The following is a 23,298-nucleotide window of genomic DNA, read 5'->3' as shown; positions in this document are numbered from 1 at the left end:
TTTACAGTTCCATCTGCCGATCGCTATCCTATATTGTGTCAACGTGATACCCATTGCTCCGCGCTCCACTCAGCACATCCGCTCAGCTCACTGTCTCACAGACGACTGGGCCCTGAAGATGGTTTTCCGTGGTTTCCCATTTTCACACCAGGCAAATGCTGGGGCTGTACCTTAATTAAGGCCACTGCCGCTTCCTTACGATTCCTAGGCCTTTCCTGTCCCATCGTCGCCATAAGAGCTATCTGTGCCGGTGCGACGTAAAGCAAATAGAAAAAAAAATTAAATGTAGGCTAACTTTACAGTCATCACATACACTATTTAAGACAAAGACTATACTATTTTACGCCACATGTATTATAATATAAATGTTATGATAGGCCTAGCTACCAGCGTAGAATTTCTAACCTCTTCAATAATTGTGACTTGTAGGCCTATACCACGTATAACTCTAAATTTTGAAGTCTTACGACAGGTAGTCAGGCTCTGAATATAACAAATACTGATAGGCCTATATACATACAGCATAAGCAAAATATATAACATTTTAAAACATTGACCTAGTCTATTCTTTATTGAAATAATAATAATAATATCACTCTCCTTCATCTATCAGCTGATTGAGTACTTGGCTAAAACATGGCGGCTGGACTGGCCTTGGCCACAGTGTACATATAGAGTCACTGTACCCGGTAGACCTCCCCGCGCATACGGAAACGTCAATCAAGTTCGTGTTCTCACACCAGCTTGACGTAATGCGGACGATGGAACGCAATTGAGTCAGCGATCCACCTAACCATTATCTTTCTTCATTATTAAAGTCTTCAATATTAGAGTCTTTGTTCATTACCTTGTTTGGTCTCGTGCTGTGGTAGAGTGAATATTTTACTTATTGTGGTAGTTTATTTATTGAACATGGAGACATCAAATAAACTACAACAGCAAATGAACGAGATGGCAAAATTATTTAAAAGTCAAACAAATACTGAAAACCATTTTTGAGGTAGAATGTAAACCCGTCACTTGGAATTTCAGAACTGAAGCTTACCCTGACAAAGTAGAAACAATGAATTCTTGGAACAGCATTTTAAAGAACTTTTTCCCAGAATTCGAAGCAAAACCCGTAGGCGAGAAGAATACTCTCGGTGAGTATTATAATTTTTTTGCTAGTGGCTTTACGTCGCACCGACATAGATAGGTCTTATGGCGACGATGGGATAGGAAAGGGCCAGGAGTTGGAAGGAAGCGTCTGTGGCCTTAATTAAGGCACAGCCCTAGAATTTGCCTGGTGTGAAAATGGGAAACCACGGAAAACCCATCTTCAGGGCTGCCGACGTGGGATTCGAACCCACTATCTCCTGGATGCAAGCTCACAGTTGCGCATTCCTTACCGCACGGCCAACTCGCCCGGTATGTGAGTATCATAAAATATTTACTACTCTTATGTGGAAATATGTAATACCCATAAAAATTCTATAATCGTTTACATTTATATTAGTGAATTACAGCTCAACTGGGAAACACTTGTTTAGTCCTGTGTCGTTTCCCGTTATTTCTTCTTTTATGTGGCCAAGTAATTCGTAAAATGACGACCTTGACATGCGCAGGTAATTGAAAAATTTACTGTCATCCTCATTTAGATCGTAAAACAATGTTAATCCTCTAGTCAGCCGAGAAACAAATACAGGATGTTTCCGCACTTTCCTAACCCTTCGGTTTTTCTTTTTTAATAGAAGAGCAAGAAGAATTTCTTCGTAGGATGCCATTCTCTCAACTGACTATTCCCCGGTATGAACCGAGCAATTATTCACAAGTTGCGCCACTGATCGCCCGGTACTTAAATCCTCTGGCAACACTAGTCGCCCACGGCTAATAGCGGCCTTAAAGTAAACACACAACAATAACTCTAAAATTACAAAATAGTTCGCAAAAATAATCAACGTCACAATAAAGAAATCTACACAAATTCACCTGACACATAATTAACAGGTAATATAAAACCTAAATGTTAAACATTTTTTTAAAGTATCCGAGCAACATTTTTTAAAAGTATCCGGGCAACGCATGGAGCAATTTCCTCATTTATAACGAATGCTGCGGAGCAGCATGGGTCCTTTATACCAATTCTAACGCCGCGTTTCAAAACTGAGAAAGTGAAGCGTCTCTTGTAAACATTGTGACCGGGCGAGTTGGCCGTGCGGTTAGGGGCGCGCAGTTGTGAGCTTGCATCCAGAAGATAGTGGGTTCGAGCCCAACTGTCGGCAGCCCTGAAGATGGTTTTCCGTGGTTTCCCATTTTCACACCAGGCTGTACCTAATTAAGGCCACGGTCGCTTTCTTCCCATTCCTAGGCATTTCCTATCGCATCGTCGCCATAAGAACTATCTGTGTCAGTGCGACGTAAAACCAATTCTTAAAAAAAAAAAAAAAATGTGAACCTGGCAAGAGAGTATCTTGTGAAATATATATCTGGTTATATCATCCGTAAAGTGGGAGAAGTTACAGCTTGTGACTTCTTTATTAGCATAATTGGCAGTAGATCCCTGATGTAGAAATCTGTGATCAACATTCACAAAACTGAAAGATTAAAGGCAGTCGTACTTAACTCACCCATCTGAAATTGTAGTGAAAATGTCCCTTCAAACAGAAATAATTATTTGTCGTCTATGACTGTTTGGAAAACATTAGTGAAATGAACGTTGAGGTGATGTGTCCAGATGCAATGGAACTCATCCCTCGGCTTATTTCTCATTACATGACATTTCACTTCTTCTTTCAGGTTAAAGGAATCAGGAACGATCTAAAATCATCCAAAGAAACAAAAGGTGTTCGGCTATTATCTTAGGTCACTGTGATCATCCTGCCCTGGAAGGCATCGCCGTTTGCTACGATTGCCATGGACCACAAGGATGAGGAATAAAATAAAATGCATGTAGGTCAGCCAAATTTTACGACTAGTTTCTGGCGAGGGGGAGTACCGAGAATGAATCAACACTAGCGAATTATGTACAATCACGTTACCTACGTAGTCGGAGTAGAAGTGGGACTGGAGCAGAAGTTCGTGTATTGAAGTGAATATATCGGAATTTTCCGCAACATTTTCGCTGGGCTTCATCTCAAGGGGTACCGGTAATTTAGACTTTCAGGAACCTTTCAAGTCCATTAAAACTATAGAGCATCGCTTTGGAGAAAAGTTTCCCATTATGCAAATGCTGCCTGCACTTGTCGCACCGTCCCTGTTCGCTGCGGAGGTAATACTAAGCCTAGGTACTGCATGTACACTGTACGGTACTTACCCTATTTTCTCTGTGCTTGGAGCTGAATTTAACATTTTGGAATGTGTTTATGTGAACATTGCATTTGTAAGGAAATTATCTTGGGTTCTGCATAGTATTAAGCATTACGTTTTGGCGAACTTTGCGTACCGGTACTCAAAATGTGGCGACCTGGGCCCGTTCAATAAATCCAGCACATAATTTGAAACACCTATCCCATTCCCAGATTTGAATGTTTTTAGCTACACACATACAGAATGTAAGCTGTTTCTTCACACAAGTCCAAAAGTTGCCCCAAGACTCTAGATTGAATTAACCAATATACTGTCTATGAAATTCTTGAAATACTGAAGAATTCGTAGCGACCATCTACAAGCAGATAGGGAAATAGCGCTACACCTAAACTCAAGTCATACGTTTCCCAGCTTCTCTGAGATTGTAGGCTGTAATCAGTAGCGGTGATTAGGTTAGGGGGGGGGGCGAGAGGGAGCTGTCGCCCCCTCCTCCAATTTTTGTAGGAATCATTATTCCATTTTAGCCGGCTGAAACTAGGAATTATAGGATTTATTTAAAAGAAAAGCAATTTGTACAAGTCCTGTTGTCTCATCAACCAATTTCTTCCTTCATTTTCTTTAATTGCCTTTCAGAAACTTGACGGAGGCGTTCGACCTATCGCTATTAGGAACACCTTTCGAAAGCTGGTTGCTAAATTATCTTGTATGGGCAGTGAAGGGGACCATTAGCCTGTATTTCTATCCTCACCGACTTGGCTTTGGTATTCCAAAGGGCTGTGAAACTATTATTCATTTTGCATGAACTTTCCTGCATTTAAATGCTACATCGGATAAAATGTTAGTAAAAATAGACTTCAGAAATGCATTTAACACCATTGATAGAGATTCCATGTTACATGCAGTACAAGATAGAATTCCTGAACTTTATGCTTTCCTGTGGCAAGCTTATAGAAATCCTTCTAACTTGTATTTTGGGTCTCATATCATTTCGTCACAGTCTGGGGTACAGCAAGGTGATCCAACAGGACCATTACTTTTTAGTCTTGTACCCCAGCCTATCATCGCAGACTTGAACAGCCCTCGTTACTTATTTTATTTGGATGATGGAACCATCGGCGGTGATCCTAATACGGCTCTTATGAATCTAAATAAAATTGTCACTGCGTGTAAAAACATCGGTTTGGAAGTAAATCCGCATAAATGTGAAATCTACATCTGTTCCGCGAGAGATGAGACAACAGTTCCTGCATTTCAAGGCATTGTTCCCTGTATTCACGTTACAACAAATTCCAGTCTATCCTTACTTGGATCAACACTTACATTTGAGGCCATGGAGGAAATTGCGAAGCAAAGGCTAACAGAATTATTAATGAGGATGTATATAGTCTACGAGTGATCAATTCTCACATGGCATAATTCTTATTGAAGAATATTTTAATTCCAAAACTTAATTATTTTCTGCCTAACACACCTCTATGGTTATTTCCTTCGTTCCTTGCTCAAGCTGATGATTTGACAAGAAGTTGCCTCGAGTCTTTAATAAAGATACCGTTTGAGGAAAATAACTGGATCCTGGCGTATTTACCAATAAGATTCGGAGGCCTTGGAATTCGTAGATTAAGTGATATTTCTATTCCTGCTTTTCTTGCTTCCGCTCATGGAGTATCTGACTTTATCAAGTCTCTGTTCTCTGATTACGATGATAATGTCGAGATACGCCATCTGGCTGACGCAAGATATCACTGGAATATTATGACCAATAACTTGAGCCCTTCAGCATACCTGAATTCACAAAGAAGTTGAGATATGATAAACACCCGTCGAATTTTCGATTTTTTAATTTTGTCATGTCCAACAGGAATTGATCGAACACGACATCTTGCAGGGTCATGGCTTAAGGCTTTTCTGTCGCCCAATGTGAGCACACTTATGGATAACATGTTTAAAATCGCAAGCAGCTCACGTCTTGGTTGCAAAATATTTATTGGCCACCATGCTTTAAGTTGCCCTAAGAGTGCTGGTCGATTTTCAAGACACTGTCAATTAATTACATTATCAAAAGAGCTTTTACATCTATCGATGTCTCTTCTGTCCTAGAACCGACTGGAATTGGTCGCTCAGACGGAAAACGCCCTGATGGTCAGACTTTAGTCCCATAGAACAAAGTCAGATGTCTTCTGTGGGATGGCATGTGTGTCGATAGGTACTTTAGCACTATCTCATTTGCCTCACACTTGCAAGGCTGCTGGTTCTGCTGCGGAATTGGCCGTGCGCAATAAAAGGGCGAAATACAGGGCAGTAACGGACAACTACATATTCGTGGTATTCACAGTCGAAACGATAGGGACGTGGTGTCAGGAGGCTAAAACAGGGCCTCTCAGGGTGCATGCGCCCATGCACTGCACGGCACAAGGTGCAGGAGACGACTTCACTAGGTTGACCAGAGTGTAAACACCCACTCCTCTTTCCCTACATCTCTCTCACCCGTTCAGCCTGTCTCCGCCTTCTTCATCTTCTCCACTGATTTTCCCCTCACTGGGAAATTTTTATGTGCGGTGAGCGGAGACACTCAATTCTATGGGACAATGTTACCGGTGTTAAAAACTCGTCTTTCAATATGGTTTGAGCAGACAATTTATCTTCTCCAGCTCTTCTTTTCCTTTTTCTTTGCAATTATACCGGTAATATTTGGAACAAGGGATCAGCTGACAGCAATTCTGAGAGCGTTCTTTAAATTACGATCAGAAACACTCGCACGCAATCTAGTTTTCGTACAACTCAATACAGAAAAAAAAGAAAACTTTGACATATGCATGTGGAACCAACCATAAATAAACTTAGCTGATTCTCGATGCCGCTTAGGAAAATCTTCCTTCGACAAATTTTCGTAGAATTCGAGCAAAGCCTTTGTATTGAAAAATTGATATTTTTGATGATCACGTAATTATAGTTCCACAGATTAAGCTTTATCGTCACGACTGAGAAAAAAATACGAAAGTTCCAGTTCGATTGAAATAGACTTTCGGAAGTGTTTGCTTCCTTCGAAACAGGTTGCTCCATGATTATGTTGTTGTCTTGCGCTTATCTATTTCACTGATAAACAAGCTATCTACCACCAAACGCTTCGTCGCTCTCAGCACACTACACCATCCGAGTCAAGCCGAGTTGAACCGATTCGGACCGATCCACAATGCACGGAGCCCTTTTCCTTTTAATGCTATTATTTCGGGGCGTCGACCTTTTGCCCCTACTTGCACCATGTGATATGAACCTGCGTGTAATTGGAATGGAGGAAGTGTAGAGTGCTGAATGTGAGGAAAGGAACGTTAAGGACGACACGAACACCCAGTCTCCAGGCCAGGGATATTAATCATTTACAATTAAAAACCCCTGGCCGAGCCGGGAATCGAACCCGGGGCCGCCGGTGACAGGTGGACGCATTGCCCCCTACACCGCGGGGCCGGACGCACGGAGCCCTTGCGTCTCGGTTTGCACCCGTGAGATTTTGGGAATTTGAGAGGCCTTGGGCTAAAAGTCTGATTTCAGATATTGGCAAACAAGTCTGATTTCAGATACTGGCAAACAATTATCAGTATTCACTGGAGACTCCTCTTCAACAGAATTCCTGAGGCAGCGGATAGGAATTGCTATCCAGCGAGGAAATACTGCCAGCGTTATGTGCACGTTTCCGGATTAACTCTCCACTGGACATAGTGTTTTATCTTACACCTTAGACTTTCGAGCTGGAGCGAAGCATTAACAAAATGATAGCTGAAATATTGTTTTGCAATTATAAAAATGTATGCAGTTATTGTCAGTTCGTATTTTAATTTGTTAAAGAACGTCAGAAAGTAACTTTCAAATGCAATGCTATAGTTCTGTTCGTGAAATATTTATACTAAGTATTTATCTCCAAGGGCTGTAGTTCTGTTTGTGGAATATTATTATTAGTTACTTATCTCCAAGTGTTGCAGCTCTGTTTGTGGAATATTATTATTAGGTATTTATCTCCAAGTACTGTAGTTCTGTTTCTGAAATAATATTATTAGGTATTTATCTCCAAGGACTGTAGTTCTGTTTATGAAATATTATTATAGGTATTTATCTCCAAGGGCTGTAGTTCTGTTTGTGAAATATTATTATAGGTATTTAGCTCCAAGTGTTGTAGTTCTTTTTGTGAAATATTATTATAGGTATTTATCTCCAAGGGCTGTAGTTCTGTTTGTGAAATATTATTATAGGTATTTAGCTCCAAGTGTTGTAGTGCTGTTTGTGAAATATTATTATAGGTATTTATCTCCAAGTGCTGTAGTTATGTTTGTGAAATAATATTATTTTTTCTTTGATTATTAACAAAACTCTTAGCGAAAACACGCACAAAATGTCGTTCGTCGCGGCTGGCCGATTTGTATAGTGCCACAGTAAGTAGTGAAGACTGCATGTGCTGTGAGGAAGGGTAGCAGGGGTATATATATATATATATATATATATATATATATATATATATATATATTTGCCAAAGTCATGGACACTGAAGTATGATTCACCCGCTTGCAGCGTGTATTCGGCAGTCTGAGTCTCTTTAGTGTCCGTTAGTTTCTTAATGTGTAGTCAAATACGAAATGATTTGTAATTGTATAATCACACTATTTTTTTTGTAATACATGTGTAATATTGTTCCTTTAGTGAACGTTTTATTGTACAGTATTGAATCAAAATCTCAAAACCATTATTACCGCACTTACTGCAAGTTGGAAACATTTCTGTCGAAATTTGTTTCAGAGCATCAAAAAACTTACCACTTTGTAGTTTTTTTTTTTTTTTGTCAGTTTTGACGTATATCACCCTCCCCAAACAACGCTACCAGCTATATCTCACAAACCTTGGTACTGTTTGCTGTCTAAATTTTTTGCCCCGCCCCCCACTTCTAATTCTCAATCGCCGTTACTGGATGTAATAATAATAATAATAATAATAATAATAATAATAATAATAATGTTACTTGCTTTACGTCCCACTAACTACTCTCTTACGGTTTTCGGAGACGCTGAGATGCCAGAATTTTGTCTCGCAGGAGTTCTTTTACATGCCAGTAAATCTACCGACACGAGGCTGACGTATTTGAGCACCTTCAAATACCACCGGACTGAGCCAGAATCGAACCTGCCAAGTTGGGGTCAGAAGGCCAGCGCCTCAACCGTCTGAGCCACTCAGCCCGGCGATTGTAGAATGTAATGGAATACATAATAGTTACGGTATGTAAGGACCGAGTGACAGGTTAAGATTTTAAAATACTTGCACTAATACTTACAGGTAAAATCTCAGTATTGGTGACTTCTCTAGGAGCCTCAGTATTAGTGACTTCTCTAGGAGCCTCAGTATTATGAATACTTCCAATTTCTTCGGGTTCCGTCATCTAAAATAAATAAATAAATAAATAAATAAATAAATAAATAAATAAATAAATAAATAAATAAATAAATAAATAAATAAATAAAACACATTAGGTAGGATACTAAATAAATAAAAGTTGAGTACCTATTGTAAATAAATACAGCGAACAGATTGCATTACTGTATGTCATATGAGTGGTAAAGCAGAATAATATAAACTCCTACCTGCTGTGAAGTTATGTTGAAATCAGGTGGAGTGCATTTCTGGAAACGGTCCAGGAATTTCAGCAGATCAAAAAAATAGAGTTTTGGTGTGTAGATCTCATGACCCACTCCACATTTCTTCGATTTATTTATTTCTTTCTTTAGTCTAGAATACTGTGTTCTAATGTTTTTGATTTTGATTCTTACTTCTGATGGCGTTGTATTCGGCCGAATTACCTGCATGTCTTGGCATATTCCATCTACAGCATTCTCTCTTGCCGCACGATTATGATAATCTCGGTTTTTGACGTCATACAAACATGGAACTTGTTCGTACAGCTCAATTAACTTCTTAACCTGGGATTTATTCCAATCCGTCATGGTACAACGTAGAGAAAAGCAAACAGATTAATCAATCTATCTTCTACGAGTGCGACAGGAACCTTGATCACAACACTTATATCCTCTTTGGTCAACCAGGAGCAAGGTTAGTAGTATACGTATCGGTATTACAGCAACCAGGAATATATTCGTTGGGCGTCACAGTCACACTTTAAAGTTCGGAGCTATTCGCACGATGTCGAGTAACTTCGGCTCTCCTTGCTCCGCGATATGTTGCTGGGTTAGTGCTGCCAGTCGCCAGTCGCTGCGGTATGTTATCCTGGCAAAACGAGGTCTCTGTTGTTACATGAAGCACCTTCGATTCCAAGTTTTCGATCAGAAGTAGAAGCAACTTCGAGTCTCGTTTACACTAGCTATTTGTGGAGCGATAGATTGTGCGTTGTATCGACTAGTAAAGTTGTACTCGTGTGCACGGGAGGTGAGATATCTCGCGTTGTATGTCGAACAGTAAGGCCGGGCGGTCATTGGCCGCAGATCAGGACAGCGCGGAGCTGACGAAAGTGCGAAGTGCATGTGAGCACATATTGCCACTCAGTCTCGTCAGTTTTCAGAAAGAACATATTTTCTTCAGACTCTGTGATACAGGGGCTCTTTTAATGACTCCTTCTTTTCTTATTCTTCAAGCGTTCGTGATTTTTCCTTTGATAGTCATCCTCACAATTTTCCTTGTGCTGATGACCACGCAGTTTTTCACCTGAAGATAATCCCGATAAAAGCCATCACTATCGCCAGTTTACAAGACTGAACAACATTTCCATGTTAGCGGTGTTCGGCATTCATATGGACTATGCAACAAAAGCTTTTTTTTTTTTTTCAATTTGCTTTCACGACGCCCCAACACCGTTAGGTCTTATGACGACGATGGGATAGGAAATGGCTAGGGGTGGAAAGGAAGCAACCGTGGCCTTACTTAAGGTACAACCCCAGCTTTTGCCTAGTGTGAAAATTGGAAACCACGGAAAACCATCTTCAGGGCTGCCGACAGTGGGGTTGGAATCCACTATCTCCTGAATGCAAGCTCATAGCAACGTGGCCCTAACCGCACGGCCATCTTCTCGGTAAATTGATGAATACCTAAAACCGGAGGCGGGACAGGTTTTTCTCCTGGTACTCCGGTTTTCCCTGTCGTATTTCATTCCAGCTACACTCTCCAATATCATTTCATTTCATCTGTCATTTATTAATCATTGCCCCTGAGGAGTGCGACAGGCTTCGGCAGCCGGTACAATTCCTATCCTCGCCGCTAGATGGAGGCTTCGTTCATTCCTCCATTCCTGACCCGGTCGAATGACCAGAAAAAGGCTATGGATTTTCATTTCTTTTATCATAGCCGGTACGATAAAACAGTACAAGACGTAAACGATCTGGTTGCCACAAGACACAATATACTAAAATCAATAAACATTGACAATATGTTGTGAGCACGTTTTCATTTATATTTGACAAGACATGGTAAATTAGTTTCCCTACTTACTTCTTCACATAAATGCGATGGTAGATAACGGCCACGAAGTCGGCGATGATGCTCTTCATAATCAACATTAGATCTTGACGTGAAATATCCAATGTTGCGAGAACTTGGGCCGCGGGTTGTTACAGAGATATTCGAGAATTAAATTTTAGGCCTTCCCCTAAACTACCATTTTACCCAGCGTGAATAAAATTTATAGCCTAGACTGTAGTGCCTTATTCCCCGAATTTACATACCGGTTTTCATTAAATTCTGCTCAGCCGTTCAGCCATTTTCTCACGATTCGTGTACATACATACATACATACATACATAGGCCTACATAAATAACGGGTATTAAAATTAAAATTGCACTGTAGTCCACATGGTTCATATAGTACAAAACATGGTGAGAGTGAACGATAATTTTCTCCTCTATTTCTCAAGAAACTACCTGACAAGTGCCCATATAACTGCGTTCCAAACACTGCGTGTTTTTTTTCTTTTCTTTTTTTTTTTTTTTGAGAGCGAGTCCATGGGAGGCCCGGGGCGAAAATAATGCCCCTCTACTCATCGGTTTCTGAGTGTGCCAATGAGGCAGAAAGCCACTGGTATACTAGACTAGCGGCGGCCCTCTTCGCTTGGGGAGGAGTATCAATTTATGAGTCGGAGAGCTATGCTTATTGGTGAAAAACCTTCTTAACAAACAGCCCCTTACAAGGGATTAATTTTGAAGCATTTAATGGAAAAGCTGTTTAATAATTTGAAAAAGGCTGAAAACATGTGTTGTTTTCAGATTAAAACAGATCATAAGTGATCCAACGACCGCGGTACTTCAGACGAGTCCGCGGCTTCTTGGTCCTCATGATCCGTTTTAAGAGTAAGATACCAGGGTCTGTTGATTGGTTAGAGAGGATTCTAGCTTTGGTCATCCTTGCTACTTTATTAATCTGAGATCTAAGAGTGGGAATACGAAGTTCAGTTCGTATCCTCTTGTTAGATTTCAGATAAGGCGCTCTAGTCATCATTCTAAGTGTCTTATTTTGGGTGATTTGTAATTTAGAAAGTGGAGTTTTTGCAATATAGCCCCAGGCCTCACAGCCATACAGAAGGATGGGCCTGATACATGCTAGGTCAATATTTCTCTTAATACTGGTAGAAATATATTTATTACCTAGCAGAGGTCTCAGAGCTTTCATCCGTGCCGTGGCACGCGGACGGGCCTGTTCTATGTTGTATCTCCAGGACATAGTTCTGTCCAATATTAGGCTAAGGTATTTAATTTTGTTTGTCCAAGACACGGGAGCATTTTTAATAGTAAGGCGATCAAAACCATTGCATGGGTTTTTTCAGCATTTATTTTCACCTTGTTTCGGTTGCACCACTCCCTGAAGGAATCGATCCATTGTTGCAGCCGCCGGACAGCATAATCATTTCGTTTCATACCAATGTAAATGGCTATGTCATCCGAGTATTGCTGGATTTCCACACCTTCCCGTGTTGGAAGATCGTTCACATATAGGCCGTATAGGATGGAGCTCAGCATTCCACGCTGTGGGACTCCAGCTCTAAGCACCCTTGGGGTGGATTGCTCCCCGTCAAAGGTAAGGTAAGGGTTATTCTGCCCGAAGGCAGGTCCGAACCTCCGCAGATGCGTTCCTGAGCCGGAGTTTACGTGCGGTAGGGTGGCCAGTTCCTTTCCGCTCCTCCATTCCCTTACCCCCCACCAACAGCGCGTGGCAACCCACCCAACTCCTGACCACGCCCAATGTTGCTTAACTTCGGAGATCTCACGGGGTCCGGTGTTTCAACACGGCTACGGCCGTTGCTCCCCCTCACAGGAAACGTAAAATTTCCTGTTCGTCAAATATGACTGGATAATTTTGACTAAATAGTTTGGAACTTGATATTGTTCCAGGAGTTTAACAATTAAGTTATCATGCCAGACAGTGCCAAATGCTTTCTCTACGTCGAAAAATACTGCTGGCATGCTACGGTGCATATTTAACGACCTTGTGACATACTGTGTTAAGCACAGTACCGCAAGAGGGGCACTGCGCTTAGACCGGAAGCCAAATTGTTCCGGTCGCAATATGTTGCGGGAGTTCAAGTATCAGTTGAGGCGTATGAGGAGTCTCTCGAATATTTTTGAAAAATGTGATAACAGGGTTATCGGTCTATAATTTTGCGGGAATAATCTGTCCTTCCCTGGCTTTGGAATGACTATCATCTTACCAGGTTCCAAATGTCAGGGAAATATCCCAGTTTCAAACAGGCCGAAAAGATGGCAGCTAGAAAGATTACTAATGCCTATAAAAGTATTTTCATATTCAGTTCTCATGAATGGAATACCCCTGTTCCAATGCCAATGATATGAAGTTTGATAGGAAAACTCTCATCAGTCTTATTTCACAACACATTTATAAAATGCATAAAATGGGTTTGAATTTTCAAATACACCGAATTTAAATAAACTTTACGTCAAATTACAGGGGCTGCCTGGCCGAGGCGGTAAAGGCGTGCTCGGTTCGCCCGGAAGGACGTGGCTTCGGATCGACGTCAGGAAGTCGTAAAATTTAAGAAATGAGATTTTCACTTCCGGAGGTGCATATGGCCCTGAGGTTCACTCAGCCTACACCAAAAATGAGTACCAGGTTAATTCCTGGGGGTAAAGGTGGCCGGGCGTTGAACTAACCACTCTACCCCATCACGTGCCGAGGTTAACAATGGTGGAAGCCTTTACCTTCCACTCCTCCAAGAGCCTTCATGGCCTATACGGAGGTAACTTTGCTTTTGCTTTTTTAAGTCAAATTACATAAAAATATACCTAACGTAACCCATTTTTTTTGACATGATAAGAAGTTTTAATTTACCATCTGGGCGCGAAACTCTTATTTCTCTCAGGATTCAGTCTTCAGGAAAGTGGTTGTTACACACAACTGTGTGGTCATTAACTATTAATTTCTTCCTAGGAATAGCCTTCTTCAATAACCTAATTCTTTCTTCATCAGAAGAAATCAGAAATACTGGAGTGTATTCTCCTCGTTTTTAATTGGCTTTGCAACCAGGCACACAGCAACTCTTAGCATGGTGATTTCTCTCACTGATAACCTTAATTCAATTATATACACATCGTGATTGATTGATGATGATGATGATGATGATGATGATGGTGCTTGTTGTTTAGAGGGTCCTAACATCTAGGTCATCGGCCCCCATCGTGATTGATAATAAAACACTGAATGCACTAACTCGAATAATTTTGCACTATGGATATAACATTACACAAATAAACTACAAAATTGAAATGTCGTTTGGCTTTTAGTGCCGGGATATCCCAGAACGGGTTCGGCTCGCCAGGTGCAGGTCTTTCTATTTGACTCCCTTACGCGACCTGCGCGTCATGATGAGGATGAAATGATGATGAAGACAACACATACACCCAGCCCCCGTGCCATTGGAATTAACCAATTAAGGTTAAAATCCCCGACCCAGCCGGGAATCGAACCCGGGACCCTCTGAACCGAAGGCCAGTACGCTGACCGTTCTGCCAACGAGTCGGACAACTACAAAATTAAAAGCACTGCAGAGCGATATCCTTAACCTATAACCTGACATCTTTTGATAGTACATGCAAGGATGTGGGCTGGTAAAGTCCAGAGTTTGTGTTAGTTAGGAAGATGTGTCATGCAATCATAACCATTTCCTTGCTATTGTTTGTTATTATGGGGATCAGTCCATCTTGTCACTGCCGGGTCGGCTCGGGTCCACTAGCGTCTGGGCTCTGGGCCACAGCTTCGTCCCTTTGCCCAGCAGCCAGTGGTCCCTGGTGCCAAGTCTCCGTTTGGAGAGGGGGATTAAGGCTAGGGTTATTAGAACAATATATACAGTATATATATATCTATACACAGGTGCTCCTTGGAGTGCCGGCTTGCTTGCCTGCACTCACGTCCAGTGCTCTACCTAAATAATAGTGAAATGCCTCGCATGTATCCCCTTTTTATGCACAACTTTCTTGGTTAAAAGTAGAGAAGCAGAGGAATCACCATGTATCAACCCTTATCTATCGACTCTTGACCGAAAATATACCTGAATATCTCTCCAGTAATTTCCGTTTTCTATCCTCCTTTCATGACCGTGACACGCGATCTGGGTCAACAATTGCAATACCTCCACATCATACATCTGCCTTCAGTAATTCTTTCCTTGTGTCGGGCGCTAGAATTTGGAATGCTTTACCCCCTGAAATTAGAAACTGTTCCTCATTAATTACCTTCAAAAGACAGTCTAAAGATTTCCTCTTGAATACGTAGGCTATATCATGTAGTTATGTGTGAATGTGAGAGTGAATGTCTGTAGTAAATAGTTCCCAAAAGTTTACATAAATTACTGTTATATTTTATGATTTCCACCTAGAGTAGTTAATATTGAATTTATTTTTCTAAATTTAGACTTAGGATGTAATCTTTTAGTTTTAGAGTTTATTAAGTTATATTACTATTATATTATATACACTGTGTTAAGTTTGAATATTAAGTTTGGATTCAGTATTAAGCCGCATAATGTGGTTAAGTGTAAGAGAGGGCCAAGAGCCCTAACTTCGCCACAAATAAAGACATCAATAAATAAATAAATAAATATATTAGTACTGCTGTCTTCGTTATAGGGCGCGGGCTGGTGTTCCACTCCCGTGTCTCTTTCGGGGGGCGGAGATGGATTTATTAGTCCTTGGCCGTCTGGCTGCGTTGTCGTCGTCTTCTCCTCGTGTTGTGAGCATATTTACATATTTACATAGGTAGGTTGTCTAGGTGTCAGCTTGGGGAGAAGCCAGTTATCGGAACCTCGTCCCCCAAACCCTGTGGCTGAACAGAATGTGTTTCGGTGTGGGGTACTTTTTGTAAAGATCGACGTCGTAGCGTCCTATCCCGCTTTTTAGTGGGTTGATCTTATTACCCCATGACCTTGTGTACATTCTTAGTATTTGTTTACGTATATGGCGCCTAATCGAGCTGACTTTAGCAATATCGCGTAGTTGGCGTATTGGTGTGTCGAAAGGGAGTCTGGCCCCTGCTCGAATGCATTTATTTTGTATTCGTTCTAGCTTATCCAGGTTCGTCTTTGCAGTAAATCCCCACGCTGGGGCTGCGTACATGATTATTGGCCTAATTAAGGCCTAATACATATTTATGACTACGTTTGTGTTTATACTGGACTTTTTGTTTCTGAATATCAAGGAAAACCGAACCTGTGTCCCTTCGTTTACTGAAATCTACGGTAGCTTGTTCTATGAATCGCGTGAGCAGTTGTGGGGCTGATTTATTCCTCTGAGCCTAATGTGAGTTTTCCTAGCTATTTGGCTTTGTCTTGCCATGTTATGACTTGATTGAAAAGCTTTAGCGGTTTTATGTTGACTGGTCTGCGTGTGCGTCTGTTCTTCCTTGTGAACAGCAGGGCTTGGCACTAGTCAACATTGATGCGCCATTTTGTTAGCCATGGCTCGAGAGTTCGTAGCGCTACTTGCAGCCTCTTCCGAGTGCACGCGAGTTGTGGGTGTTGGACTGTGATAGCAGTGTCATCGGCGTAGAGGTGTGTGGTAGTGAGTTCCGTAGTGGGCATGTCATTTGTGTATAGGAAGAAGAGGATTGGGCCTATAAGGGACCCTTGGACTACGCCCGCTCTAATCCTTCGCGTGCTTGACAGCGTGTTATGTACTTCAACTTGGAACTCTCGGCCCTCCAGATAGGATTTGATTAGCCTTGTATAGCCTGGGTGGAATTCGAGGTCTATTAGTTTCGCTAGTAGGCCTTCGTGCCAGACTTTCTCAAAAGGTTTCTGAATATCAAGGAAAACCGAACCTGTGTCCCTTCGTTTACTGAAATCTACGGTAGCTTGTTCTATGAATCGCGTGAGCAGTTGTGGGGCTGAATGCCCGTTCCTAAAGCCAAATTGCTCGTTGCGAATTATTCCTCTTTCCTTGATATTCCCTGTTACCGTGGTTTGGTGGATCAGCAGAGGTGAAAGAAGGTGCGGGCTGGAATGGGTCTAACTACAAGGCCGAAAGATGAATTAAAATTTCAATAAAGGTTATATTTTCAATAGACAACAAGAGTTAACAAATATTCACTAGGTGATATAACAATGAAAAAAACAGGTACAATTGTAACTTTACAAACGAAAGCACAAGTTAAGAGGTCTTTACAAATTCTGGGCTTCGAGCCCCAAGTTATAATTCCTGAGCCCTCAGCTCACAACCACAAATTACCAAAGGGCAGAAAACCCTTCATTTCAATGGAGCACTTGCTCCCAACTTTTAACCTCAACCCTCCCAGAGGCACTTTTCAAACACAAGAAAGAGCTGATCCGTTCTCAATTTTTCAAGCCTCTTAAAGGCAATACCAGACTTTACAAAACTTGCCATCGAGGCACAACTTATACTACAAGAATTAAACAGGGTATCTCGTACCCAGCCTACAGGGCCTTAAAATAAAAATAATAGGTTAATTAGATGGCCCAAAATACAAATATGAATGGAGGCGTTGCTTGCGCTCCTACATTAAACCTTATAAAACCTAAGGGGCACTAGGCCGCTGACACAGGGGCTATTCCCAAGCTAGGGAGGTGACTCGTATAAGAAAATTTTAAGACATTAAGAGTAGAAAATCGGTTATGAAAACGTAGTCACCTCAACTCAAGATGAAGGGGAGCTCGAGAGGGTAAAGCACTCACTATCCCCGATTTAAAGTTAAAGTAATAAGAAACTATTACATAAGCCGGCACTAAGTTACATTTTTCGAAAGGTAGGTTACATTGAAAACGTTTCGGACCTTCCCCGAGGGCTAAACTGCTGAGCTAGCAAGAATTAAAGATGTTAAAAGGCCATTACCTTGTAGAAGAGCTGCTGGCGGATGAAAGAGGCACTTCCCGCCTCCTGCTATACTTCCATACACTAAGTTAGATGTTGTACGAGTGGCCGAGAGCCAGGAAAATCAGCAGTTTTTATATTCTCGGGGAAGATTCGAGACCTTTCATGAATGATTAAGACACACCCACAGTCGTTTATTGGGTAGCTTACAGTTACACATCCACATTGGAGAAGAAAGACGCCATTGGCTAAAATTTAATGACAGAAATTTACGATTGGCTAATTTCAAAACTGGCGGAAAGAAAGATTAATATTGCTAACCCACAAATGAAAGAACAACATTTAGTAAAGAACAAACTTATGAGTACGAAATATCTTCAAGAAAAGTTCCTTCACTTCGCACCAGGCTGCATGATCATAGTTTTTGGTAGAGACATCTGTGTGAGAATGTCCAAACTTCTTGATAATTAGTAAGCAAAACAATTCGAAATTAACACAGTGACATCTTCTGATAAACGGTTGAATTAATTCAGTTTTAACGTTCAGAGTTTCAGCAGCAGAGGAGTACTTTAAGGCGGAAAATTCAAATGTGCGGCGTCTATGTGTACCAACCGGTACATTCCCTATTAACCTTTTCAGTAGTATTTTCTCGAATACTTTACTGAGGGCATTCAGGAGGCTGATAGGCCTGTAATTGTAGGGTCTGACTTGTCTTTGCCTGGTTTTCCAAATACGAGTATCCTAGCCCTTTTCCATTGTTCAGGGTAGTATTGTAGTGTGGGCATTGCATTAAAGATGCTGGTTAGTAGTGTTAGGGCTTTGTGTGTTAACTTCTTTATTATAATACTCTGTATCTCGTCTGGGCCAGGCACCTTTTTGGGGTTAAGATGACTAATCCACTTAATTTCGTGTATAATTTTCCTCTTAACCTCCGGCTTAGGTGCGTTTTCGAGGAACTCAGCTACCTTTGCCTTGGTTTGCTTGGTGAAGGCAGGGTCAGATGATGTTTCGTTCGGAGTGAATGCCGCTTCGATCGTGTCCGCCATGACTTCCGTTTTATCACGGTTCTCATATACCGGGCCGTTAGGTCCCTTAATAGTAGGGATGTTGTGTGTTTCACGAGTGAAGTGTCTCGCTAAATTCCACACAGGCCTGGTGTTTGTGTCGAATAGACGGAGTTTGTTGCTACATTCTCGCGACCTGCATTCCTGTAGTTTTGTTTGTATTGCTGTGTTAAGTTCATTTTTCATAATTCGGTCGTAGCCTCTATGGTGTCATGCCCAGTTGCGTCTGTGGGTGTTGCGCTTGCGTATTAATTCCTTAATGTGGACTGGAATTTCGAAATGTGGGTATTCTTTGTGTTTGCTTTCTGGTATGCCGGTTGCTGCGGCTACCTGAATTGCTTCCACTAGGGTGTTGACTGCTTCGTCAATTTGGGCTGTACTGTCTAATAGTATGCCCTCGCTTCCCTGTAAGAGTGTGTCTAGTTTGTGTTCGAATTTGCCCCATTTGGCTGCTTTATAGTTGAGCCTACGCTTGGGGTTGTTTTCATATTCCTCTGGGGTCGCATTTAGTGTAAATATCACTGGTTGGTGCCTCGACCCAAGGTCGTTAACTACCGTTATGCTATGCCATTGAGGAATATGTCGCAGTAGGGCTATGTCTAGTATATCGTTGACCTGATCGTTTGGCGCTAGGAACGTGGGTTCGCTTGGGGCTGTTATCACGTAGTCATGGGATAGCATGTGGTTGTAGAGCCTTGTGCCTTCTGAGTTAGGTCTCAGGCAGCCCAAGCTGGCGTGTTTCGAATTTAGGTCGCCACCTAGAATCTGTTTCGATTTAGCCTTAGTACTGCGTCTATGTCTTGTGTGTTCAGGCTTTTCGGTCTGGAGTATGCCGCTATGACATTTATGAGTGTTCCTCGGACTGGCGTGGCAATTCCACATGCCTCCAGTTCGACCAGCTCTGGTATGTCCACCTCCATATGTTTGATGTCTTTTCTTACCAGAACTGCCACCTCTCCAACTTCGTTGGCCTTATCCCTTCTGTGTATTTTGTACCCTCTTATGTTGAACTTCTTCCCAGGTGAGAGGAACGTTTCTGTAAGGAATGCTACATGAATAGTGTTCGCGACTAGGAAGGGTTCGAGTTCGTATTTTCTGGACCTAACGTCCTGGCAGTTCCATATTAGTACTCGAAGCCCTTGTGTGTTGTTGGTGTTGTTGTTATCGTTATTATTATTATTATTCTCGTTGGGTTGTTCAGCCATCCTGGGTTAGGAGTTCGTATATCACATTCACCAGGTCCTTCAGCCAGGGGAAGGACAGCAAGTTGGCTATCATAACTGCAGAAGTTATGATTGCAGTGAGGTTCAAGTTCGGGAAGATGGTTTTCAGGATTTCTTCTATCCTTTCCTTGAATGATCTCCCTGCCGTGTCCCCCTCGGGCTGTTGTACCTGGTTTGGTGATTTGTGTGTTTGAGGCGAGATGGGTCTGGTTGTTGTGGTGCTGGGGGCGGGCAATGCGGGCGGTGCCTCGGATGCTGGTTTGTTGGCGGCGGATTGCCTACGGGGGGTAGAGCTGCCCCGGGGTGGGCCCTGGGGCAGCTCGGGTGCAGCGTGCGTGGGCTTAACCTGCCTTGTAGTTTTTGGGGGTAGGGCCTTCTTTTTGAGTTGTTCCTGGAGTTCTTACTTTGGACGGTGGTGGAGGGTGCTTGGGCTGAGGGCCCAGGGTGGTGTGTACCCTCCGTCCTTGGGGGTTGCAAGTTAATTTTTCCTCCACCTGAAGGGTCTAATTTACCTGATTGGCCTTGTTTTCGGCCTTTTGTGCCTGGAGGGCCTGCAGGACCTGAAGGGTCCTTTTTGCCTGAGGGGCCTGTTTTCTGCTTGCGTGAAGCGCTTGTGCCTGACGGGCCTGCTTGGGCTTTAGGGTCGCCACGCTTGTCACCCTTTGGCCCTTTGCCTTGATAAGTGGCTTCGTAGTCCCTGCGGCTGGAACATTCTCTAAAATTAGCCGCGTGTTTTCCTCCGCAGTTAGCGCACTTGGAGTGCGCGGGGTCGCTGCCATGGGGGCAGTCGCGAGACAGGTGGGAGGCGGCGCATCTGCGACATCTGGGATCCAGCTGGCAGGCCGCTCCTGAATGCCCATGCCTCTGACACACTCCGCATTGGGGGACAGTGGCTTGGAGGCGGTACGGCTCGACTGTCACCAGTATATTCGCCAGCATCCGCATTTTCCTCAGGTTGTCTGCTCCTGGGGTGTCCGCCACGCAAATAGGAAGAGACAGCATTTGGCTGGTTTGTTTCCTGTTCGCATCCGGTGCACTGTAAGAGCGTTGATACCCTGGGTTTGCATGGCTAGCCCGATATCTCCCGGCTCATATGTGTTGTTGGGCGTCCTCACTACAAATTGTTTAACTGTAGCGATGGGCAATATCTTTACAAATTTGATATTAAGCTCTTTCAGCACTTGTATGGCGATTTCTTCGAAGCTAGACACATGTAGCCGGACCGCTTCGTGCGCATTTATTCTCGGCTTAGAGAAATAGTAATTTCTCTGCTCATGTGTCAGCTTTTTTAGAAGCTCCATTTCAATCGGCTTAATGTTGTTTGTGTAGACCGTAAGGGGTAGGAGTTTCGACCCCTTACGGGTGGCTGGTTTTAATGAATGTGCTGGTTGAGGTAGTTTCTGATGTGTCTGCCTCGTGTTTGTGTTCGGTGGTGGCATAGTCGTGTCGTTTGTAGTGTCCGTGAAGCTATCGGCCTGGGTTCTCGGGTTTCGACCCCCGTCTTTCTGAGCCTTGGGGCTCAGGGGCTGGGGTTCCTTCCCCTTCCCCTCTTCCTCCCTTTGGCCTCCCTGAAACCGTCACCCTGATTTGCAGACTGGGTGGCTGGGATCACGGGTTCGGTCACCCCTTGCTCGCGCTGCTCCTCTCCCTTCGATCTTTCAGAGTCGGCCTCCTGTACTTCATAGGTCCGTCGCCAGTTTAGCCTCATCCGAGTCGGAGTCTGAGTTGCTGGCTTGCTTGGGGGGAGGTTGGACTTGTCATGGCGCCATTCGTCGAGTCCGGTTCTTTTTCTCCACGTTCCTTCCCCGGGGGCCGCCTCTTCGCTCGGGCCTGTAGGACTCGGTCCCTCTTTCCCGGCGTCTGGCTGTACGACGACCAGGTTAGGTAGGACGGTGTGGATTGCATTGAGGGGAGAGGTGCTCTCCGTTTTGTGTTTGGCCTCTTGGGCCACCGGGCCGGTCGGCGCGCCGCCCCCAGTTTTCGCCTCGCCAGCCGTCGGCTCTGCTATACAGCGTTCCGCGCGGGCCGGCGGTGGTTGGACTGGGAATTGCGAGCTTAAGCTCCGGTTAGCTGTCGAGGGGGTGTTTGTGTTAGTGTCAGTGCTATCTATGCCTGTCATGTGTAGAATATAGTGTTTCGTGAGTCACGTTAATTCCCTGCTCTACGGGGTCAGTGTCCGGGTCGAAGGTCGTCTGTGACCTGTTGGGGCCGCGCGTGACAAGGCCACTTGTGCTAGCCTTAAGAAAGTTTGGCTTAGTATTCCTGCCTGCGGTCGTTGCTGTGGGGCTACCCTCAAACTGTAGCCACGGATATGTGGTGTTGAGATTGAGTCGCTGTGAGTACAGCGTCGCCACAGTCGAGTAGAGACGTGAGGGGGTCTCTTACTCCGACGTAGAATTGGCGACCGCCGGTTGGTCAGAGCGCTGTAACAACAGCGGCTCTTCCCTCTCGGTCGCCTCTGGACGTGCTGGTTGCTCGGCGATTGTGTCTGTAATGGTCCCAGGCTCGCCGAAAAATTGCTCTTTCCGATGCGATTTATTGCTCTTTTGGGAATTACGAGCCTGGTTCCGTGTGTGTTGGTGTGGGGACATTCTAATACGAGGTAGTGGGCGCGGGATGATCCGTTGTTAAGCGGGTCCCTGGACCACAGAGTTCCCTATCTAACCCTAGGTACCGAGAAGCGGTAACCGGTTGGGGCAGGTAGAGTAGTCTCTCGAAGTCTGGAAGGTCTCGGTGGGAGGAGAGGGACAGCGGAGCGATAGGCACGTGCGTCCTCTCATTAGCGCAGTCGAACTCGTCCTCGAGCCAGTGGCCGAGCTCCGTTTGTATTTATTGCACGACCTGGACCCGTTTCCAGCGCGGTCCGCACTTTCAGACGACCATGACAAAAATTATTATTATTTCCATGCATTGTTAACCTTATTATTAAGGTGAACAATAGCGCGGTCAATATCATTCTCGCTGATGGCAGGAAATGTTTTTAGATTTTTATTAACATGCCACATGAATTTGTGGTAGTCCAGATTTAGATTTACAGTAGGAAGAGATGGCTCATCTAGCCTAACCCAGGTAAGATTGAAAATGATGGGTTTGTGGTCCGAATTTAAGGCATCTGGGACTAGGAAATCAATAGTTCTGTTGTAGTATTTTGTGACTGCGATATCTAGGACATCAGGTATCCCGCCCCAGTCCGGAAAGAATGTGGGTTCCGTGGGGGCGTATGGTATACGCTGATGTCAGCATCTATCGTATGTTGCTGCAGTATTCTCCCCTTAGGCTCCTATTACACTAGGCCGCCAGGCGGCGCCACCAGCTGCGCCACCGGTGACTCTGTTGGCGACACGTGCAGGGCAGCCGATGGCGCCGCCAATAACTCGTTCGGTCCTACCACGGCCGCCTTGATGTGTGGCTCAATT

General features: G+C 43.5%; 1 protein-coding gene across 1 annotated transcript in view; it reads right to left on the bottom strand.

Annotated features, from left to right (window-relative positions):
• Positions 1–9,176, bottom strand: part of LOC136867162 (uncharacterized) — a 41,579-nt gene extending 32,403 nt beyond the window's left edge. The window contains exons 1-2 of the mRNA XM_067144275.2: positions 8,904–9,176; positions 8,597–8,701 (exon numbers count right to left, since the gene is read on the bottom strand). Coding sequence (XP_067000376.2) covers positions 8,597–8,701; positions 8,904–9,125 — 327 coding nt within the window. The 5' untranslated portion in view covers positions 9,126–9,176. The remainder of the gene's footprint in view (positions 1–8,596; positions 8,702–8,903) is intronic.
• Between the last annotated feature and the right edge of the window lie 14,122 nt (positions 9,177–23,298).

Source organism: Anabrus simplex, chromosome 3 (genome assembly GCF_040414725.1).
Source record: "Anabrus simplex isolate iqAnaSimp1 chromosome 3, ASM4041472v1, whole genome shotgun sequence".
NCBI lineage: Eukaryota > Metazoa > Arthropoda > Insecta > Orthoptera > Tettigoniidae > Anabrus > Anabrus simplex.
This window is presented reverse-complemented; position numbering and strand designations above follow the sequence as displayed.